Raw genomic sequence first — 8218 nt, 5'->3', positions numbered from 1 at the left:
CAGCCGTCATTGTTGTTTGGCGGGTCCGGGCTGGGGATTTGAACCTGCCACCTTAGGTGTACGTGGCTGGAGCCTTAGCCGGTTGAGCTATAGGCGCCGAGCCTTGAATGGCTTTTTTAAAATGACCAAAACGGGTAGTGCCTGTGGCTCAGTGGGTAGGGCACTGGCCCCATAGACCGAGGGTGGCAAGTTCAAACCCAGCCTCAGCCGTGCGTTGTGGTGGGTGCCTGTGGTCCCAGCTACTCAGGAGGCTGAGGCAAGAGAATCACCTAAGCCCAACAGCTGGAGTTTGCTGTGAGCTCTGATGCCACTGTACTCCACCAAGGGCAATAAAGAAAAATAATAAAAAAAAAGACAAAAACAAGTGCTGGTAAGGGTTCGGAGCAACTGAAATAAGTCATATTTTGCTAGGTGGAATACAAAATGGTATAGCCACTTTAAAAAAGTTTATCAGTCAGGATTCAATCAGAGAAATAAGACTATTAAGATATAATAATTTATTTACGTACTTTTTCATCTTTTTGTTCTTGTTGTTGCAGTTGTCATTGCTCTTTAGCTTGCCTGGGCTGGGTTTGAACCCACCAGCCTGAGTGTATGTGGCCAGTGCCCTACCCACTAAGCTACGGGCACTGCCTTTTTTATCTTTATTTTCAATAAAAGATGTGTTACAAGAGTTAACCTCATGTAATTCCAGAAGCTAATTAAATAGTCTCTGTAAGGCTGTCTTTGTATCTAATACTAGAGTTTAGAGTGCACAAAGTGAACAGGAGGGGAGGCTGGATGTAAAGTGGGAGAGAGCCAGAACAATTTAAAGCCCACATAAACAATAAAACCCCTTATCAGCAATTACTGCCTTTGACCCTGATGGCATGGGTGTCCTGTAGATGCCAAGGCCTTTCTTCACAATGCTAACAGACCCATGCACACACATACACTTATACCCCTTGCCCCAAAGTCAGAGAAGCCAAAGGAGGATCCTGCAGAAAATGGAGCCATTGTAGTCCTACTACTGCCCCATGCCAAGAAGGTAAGAAACTATTAGATAAATGACAGTATGTATGAGCTGCAAAAAAATGCCTACTGCTTCATTTCTGCTCTCTATATCCTGCACAAGAATGTCTCTTGTGGTTCACTCTAATGGGAAAGGAATTTGGGAAAATGTAGTTCAGCTTAGCCACACAAATGTTACAAAGCTAACACAGTTTCTTAGAAGAAACACAAACATTAGAAAAACTTATGTTCACACTAAAACCAGAATATAAATGTTTATAGCAACTTTCTTCACACTCATCAAAAACCAGATGCAAGTTAAATATTCTTCAATAAGTAAATGAATAAACAAATGGTGGTACATTCACATTATGGAATACTACTAAGTAATGAAAACTAACTACCAATACACGCAACATTAATGAATACCAAACACATTATACTACGTAGTATGCGAAAGAAGCCAAAAAGTAAAAGGTTACACACTACTTAAGCACAGCATTCAGAAAAAGACAAAACCATAAGCATGGAGAATAAGTCAGTGGTTGCTAGGGGTTAGGGCTGGTGTAGGGATTAACTGTAAGGGGGAGGCCTTAGGGGGAGGGATGATGAAAATGGACAGTATCTTGATTGTGGTGATGATTACACAAGTATGCGTTTATAAAAACATACAGAACTATACAAAAAGGAGAGTGAATTTTACTGTGTATAAATTTTAAAATAAGTTGAATTAAACTTAATAACATAATCATTAAATACTAAACATAAAAAAAAAAACTATCTATCTGAATATGTACTCCACATGTTTTTATATACAAACTCACAATTTACATTTACATTAGAAAACCAGTATCTTAGAAGTAGAAAATAATTATCATTTTGGGGTAATTCAGATGAGACAGAACTTTATAAACTGGCAACTCTGACACAGTTGCTCAGTGCTCAGGTACAGGTCAAGTATTGGAAAAGAGGAAGTCCAAGACCGTTTTTTTGTTGTTGTTGCAGTTTGGCTGAGCTTGGGTTTGAACCCGGTGCCCTACTCACTGAGCCACAGGCGCCACCCTCCCAGACCATTTTTGTTATGTATACTACCAGATAATTTCCAGTAGAACACTTCTAAAAAATCCATGTGACAATATCTGTGAGCAGTATAGTATCCCAATATCATATACCTGTGACAGAATTACAGAAAATATAATTATATGTATTTTGTCATCTACTAGATTTATATTACTTTCATAATGGGGGAAAGAGAGGGATAATAAATTTAAAAATACCCTGCACTACAAAAAACACAAAACCCTTTGAGTAGTAAACATCCTGACATTCTATCTTGTTTACATTAAGTTTTATGACAATGGTGGCCAATTCCACTTTCCAAAGTACAACAAACCTAACAGAGCAACCTACCCACATTCCAGAGAGCAGTCTGCAGAGTTAAAATCCACATTTCAGCTAGGCTTAGTGGCTCACACCTGAAATCCTAGTACTTTGGGGAGCCAAGGAGAGAGGATTGCTTAAACCTTGGAGTTTGATACCACTTAGGGCAATAAGTAAGACCCTATGTCTATAAACAAATTTAAAAATTAGCCTAATGGTACACCCCTATAGTCCCAGCTACTTAAGAGGCTGAGGCATAAGGATCCGCTTAAGCCCAGGAGTTAGAGGCTGCAGTGAGTTATAATGATGCCACTGCACTTTAGCCTGGGCAACAGGATGAGATCCTACCTCAAAATAAATAAATAAATAATAAAGTAAAATAAAATCCAAATTTCTCAGACCCTTTTGCATTTAAGATATTGGACATAATTTGGGTTCCACCATAAAACACTGGCAATAGAGCTAGATTTGGTACTAAAAGTATACTCTGCTGGTAGGGATCAAGGCAGAGACAGAGCATCTTGGAGCTAGAGGTAGAATGGCAGTGTCCCGATACAGCAGGTAGGTTTAGAATCATAGTGGCGACAGTCGTATCTTTATTTGGCCCATTCTAAATAAAATGTGACTGTCAGAGTCATTGCTTGGAAACTCAGTCTAAAAGTCTGTTTTTTTCACATTCCCTAATACTTAAAAGTTTCACTCTATTCAAACATAGAACAAAAGCCAAACCTAGGTACAAATGTATAAGAACTGATAGATTATGAAGGTAAAAGACAAAACCCTATTTAACAGTATAATTACTGCTATACTCATTTTCTTTTTCTTTGTTTTTTTTTGAGACAGACTCTCACTATGTCACCCTTAGTAGAGTGGCATGGTGTCACAGCTCACAGCAACCTCAAATTGTTGGGCTTATGCAATTCTTTTGTCTCAGACTCCTGAGTAGCTGGGACTATAGGCGCCCGCCACAACGCCCAGCTATTTTTTTGTTGTTGTTATTACTGTAGTTGTCATTGTTTAGCAGGCCTAGGCTGGGTTCAAACCTGCCAGGCCCAATGTATGTGGCCAACACCCTAATCACTGAGCTACAGGTGCAGAGCCTGCTATACTCATTTTCATATAGTAATTTTACCTCATACCAAAGTCAGCCTCTATTCCCAACATATTGCACCAACCTACTGTTCACGGTTATCTACAGTCCTATGTTAAGTACCCACAAATGCTGGCTGCCAGTTCTATGTCTCAGTTTATACTTTGCAATTTGCGGTTTTCTCTCTTCACAAAAGACATGCAGCTACAATGTCAGTTAACTTTGCAAAACCTCTCCCAATCTGACTGGTACAACCAATTCTTCCCAATACTCTCATAATACTTGTTCATTCATGGACGTAAATAATTACATTATTATTTTATGTAGGTATATTCTCTTTCAATCTCTTGATTTTGACTCTGAACTAATTCCCTCAACTACAGACGACATCAAATTTCTGTCGTATGCCTAGTGCCTACCTGAGGGCCTGGCATGTTACAGGTGTTCAATAAACATCAACAGAACATCAAATGAGGGTGTCACACTCAGTGCATGGGAAAGCGTTTCATATCTTCTATTCTTTTATCAGATCTACAGATTTTTGTCTTTAGGAGGTTTTGTTCTTACAATTTCTATGTAATGACACAGCTCTATTATATTAATAACTACTATATCAATAACATTTTTCTGTTATGTTATTGGGACCATCTGAAGCTAAATACCACCAATGCATTTTAAATTCTCAGCTACATACGACAAATTTAAATCTTGGCATATAACAATTTGGATATAAATGAAGTTTTGCCAAAGAACAAATATCAGTGAAACTAACAGCTTTAACTACTATGTTTGGAATTAATGTATCAATATATATTAATAAGTAATAATTTTGTGCCAGAAATAATTCACAAAAGATGTAACAACATAAAAAGCAGGCTATTGGCTCACATCAAATATGCAATAGCCTATAAAGATTCTATTTTTCATCATTAAAAAAACAAAAGATGGGCAGCACCTGGCCCCATATACTGAGGGTGGTAGGTTCAAACCCAGCCCCAGCCAAACTGCAACAACAACAAAAATAGCTGGGCACTGTGGCAGGCGCCTGTAGTCCCAGCTACTCAGGAGGCTGAGGCAAGAGAATTGCCTAAGCCCAAGAGCTGGAGGTTGCTATGAGCTGTGACGCCACATCATTCTAGCAAGGGCGACAAAGTAAGACCCTATCTCTAAAAGAAGAGACACAGACTCAAAAAGACAAAATAGACAAAAGATGACTCAGATACAAAGCTATTTATAAACTTCTGAACCAGAAATTCTGTCATTACAAAGAGATCAGAAGCATAACTAAAGACAGCAAACCCATAAATACAAAGAAAAAAGGAAGTTAAAATTTAGTAGACAAGACTACCTAGTATTTAAAACTGGGAGAGTAGTGTCCTCACCACACACATACACTCATGGGTAACTAAGTGTGGTAATGACTGTGTTAATTTAATTGTGGTAATGATTTCACAATGCATATTTACATCATCACATTGTATACCTTGAATATATCAATTTTTTAAATTAATTATACCTCAAGTAAGTTGGGGAATTTTTTTTTTTTTTTTTTTGAGATAGAATCTCCCTATGTTGCCCTTGGTAGAGTGATGTGGCGTCACAGCTCACAGCAACCTCAAACTCTTGGGCTTAAGCAATTCTCTTGCCTCAGCCTTCCAACTAACTGGGTCTACAGGCGCCAGCCACAACACTCAGCTATTTTTTTGTTGTGGTTGTCACTGTTGTTTTTAGCAGGCCCAGGCCAGGTTCAAACCTGCCAGCCTTGGTATATGTGACTGGTGCCCTAACTGCCGAGCTATGGGCACCGAGCCAGGGAAATTGTTTTTTTTCAAATAATAAAAAATGTAAGCAGGATAAAAGTCAAAGATGGAAAATGCATAAAGTAAATGAATATGTGCAATTTTTATTTGTCAGTTATACCTCCATAAAGCTAGGGAATTCTTTGTTGTTGTTGTTTGAGACAAGGACTACTCCCCAGAACAACTAACAATTTCTCTCTTTACAAGACTAGCCTTCATTCTCTTGTGAGCAGATAGAAATTACCAAGTCATAGGCTTGCTAAATAAAAATTGTAAGATTTATCAGATTTCTAAAACAGATAAAATATACCCTCCACATTTTATTCTATTCACAATTTTCTACTTACAAAGTCTTGACGTATGTCATTGAAGTCTTTGCCATATTTTTCCAGTGCCTCTTCAAATAAACTAGCTTCAGAAGCTGACCATTCTTCCATTTCATCTCTGCATAAAACAGGTCCTCCAAGTGGTACTAAGACACTGATGGCCCTGCTCAAATCATAGCTGTGTCTATACAACGTATCCATAGCATGAAACTAAAGAAAGGAAACAAAATGAACATAAAATATCAGCCAGAAATGAAAATTTGTTAGATTATTTTAGAAGAAAAATATGAAATGTATGATGTACTTAATATAATTAGGTAGTATTTTTTAAATAAAACAAGAAAAATTTAAACAGATTATTAAATATTTAAAATATCAGCTATTTCTTTAAGAAAATGTTTCCTTGTACTTTTTATGGTATATATTTTTATTTAAGTCTTGCTTTGCTCCCCAAGCTAGAGTGCAGTGGTGTCATCATAGCTCACTGCAACTTCAAACTCCTGGGCTCAGGCAGTCTTCCTGCCTTAGCCTCCCTATTACCTGAGACTGTAAGCATATGCCCACGTATGTGGCTAATTTTTCTATTTTCTGTAGAGACAAGCCTCACTATGTTGCTAAGGCTAGTTTCCAACTCCTGGCCTCAAGCAATCCTTCTAACTCAGCTAAAGTATATGTTTTTTAACATGCATCCATTTGTTATGACAACCTAATCATAAGATTTGTCATAGGACCTCAAATTATTAAACTGGCAACCCAGTAAATTTCACCACCCTTTGGTCAAAAATACTCGAGTCACTTTGGCTATTGCACAAGGTAGGAACAGCCATCCTAGACCAGAAAAAAAAAAAAAAAACAAATAGATTATGTATCAGAGAATGACAAAAATTATTTTCAGGTTGGATTAAGAAAAGAGTATACTAAGAATGAGAGAGAAAACAAGAGTATGATGGTTATGACAAAAGAGTATATACACATTTTGAATAGACAAAAGTACATATCCATGTTTAATGTGATTAACTTGGTTGAGATTTTGGAACACCAAGAATAAATGACCAGGTGGCTTAGTGGGTAGGGCACCAGCACCATATACTGAAGGTGACAGATTTGGCCAGGCCCCCAGGCAAACTGCAACAAAAAAATAGCCGGGAGTTCCGGCGGGTGCCTGTAGTCCCAGCTACTTGGGAGGCTGAGGCAAGAGAATCGCTTAAGCCCAGGAGTTAGAGGTTGCTGTGAGCTGTAACGCCATAGCACTCTACTGAGGGCAATAAAGTGAGACTACGTCTCTTTAAAAAAAAAAAAGTATAAATGACCAGCCTTGCTTGCAACAGCTAGGCCAGAGTGGGCTTTGTATATTATATTAATACATTTTATGGGAGAGTGATCTAAAGAATAACATGAAAGGAGAAAAGATAGATCAGGACATATAATCAGCTTTTTATAAAAATACTTGCTACATATTTAAAAACATTTCATTCAATTAAAGCAATGATTCAACTAGTTTCCAAAACTGCATAACTTCTGCAGTTTTCGAAATCCTTCTTTTTTTTTTCTACTAGAGAGAAAGAAATTTGTTTATAACATGTACATATACTTGAATGTGCATCAGGAAAACTGCAAAAGAGGATGCTCAGCTCTGCCTGTGTCCCAGATAAAGCCATGAGTATCATGAAGATTTGATTGGCAAAGTGATTGAATCCTTGGCCAACTCAGAACCAGTTATTGTCTTCCCTCCCACCACCCAGATTTTCTAGTATACAAACATCAAGTCTTATATCTTTTATGCAAAATATCTCCTATTTTTTAAAAATATCACAAATGGGGATAGTTTTGCTTCTATGCAATAAAGATCTCTCAAGAATCTGGCCCAAGGTCAAGGCCTCGGGTACCGGTTAAACTACTATAGCTGTCTCTATGACCCATTACAAAGCTGTTCACTCAAGGCATGTGCAGGTGCAGAGGTACCTGGAGAAGTCTAGGCTGCTCGACACATGGACTGCGGTATGTGTTGGTAGTGGTTTGGATTTTTAAAAAAATCACTTAGGAGCTCCTGCTCCAGAAAGCCCAGAAATAGAGCTGCTTCACTTAGAATTCACAGAAAAGGAAGAGAAATATGAAACTATTATAGAAGAAAATGAGAAACTGAAAACAAAAATTGCTCATTGTAAACTACCTCAGGAGAAGTGTGCTGAATAGATTCTTTTCAGTGAGAAAGACACCCAAAAGTGGTTTTGTATAATGTGAACAGTTTTTATATTTGTTCTGAACAAATGACATAGAACTCTTAATATGAACACTTAAATATGTTACATTCACCTATCACACTTTAACTGTTCTAAACAAATATACTTAGAATCACCAATAAAAACTCAACATAACATTCTTTGGGTCTTAAACCACAAGAATTCAAAGTAAACTGGAAAAAAAAAAAGCTAAACACAAACATCAAATTCCTTACCTAAAAAGGCACTCTGTTTATTAGTTTGATTGGGAATTATGGTACTGGTTTTACTTTGTTTAAGGAAGTTTAGCATGGGCTACTTTGCTAGTTCTGGATAAGAGCACAGGTATAATCATTCTTCATTTTTTTTTCAACTTGAAAAAAAATCTATTTATCCACTCATTCTTTTTTTTTT

The 8218-nt window shown here is 37.4% G+C and overlaps 1 protein-coding gene across 1 annotated transcript in view; it reads right to left on the bottom strand.

Moving 5' to 3' along the window:
- Positions 1 to 8218, bottom strand: part of MTA3 (metastasis associated 1 family member 3) — a 137013-nt gene that overhangs the window by 15890 nt on the left and 112905 nt on the right. The window contains exon 7 of the mRNA XM_023512109.1: positions 5607 to 5795. Within this exon, the coding sequence (XP_023367877.1) occupies positions 5607 to 5795 (189 nt within the window). The remainder of the gene's footprint in view (positions 1 to 5606; positions 5796 to 8218) is intronic.

The sequence above is a fragment of the Otolemur garnettii genome, unplaced genomic scaffold (genome assembly GCF_000181295.1).
Source record: "Otolemur garnettii isolate 467f Iridium unplaced genomic scaffold, OtoGar3 scaffold00024, whole genome shotgun sequence".
Taxonomy (NCBI): domain Eukaryota; kingdom Metazoa; phylum Chordata; class Mammalia; order Primates; family Galagidae; genus Otolemur; species Otolemur garnettii.
The sequence above is the reverse complement of the archived record's forward strand: the minus strand, read 5'-3'. Positions and strand labels throughout refer to the sequence as shown.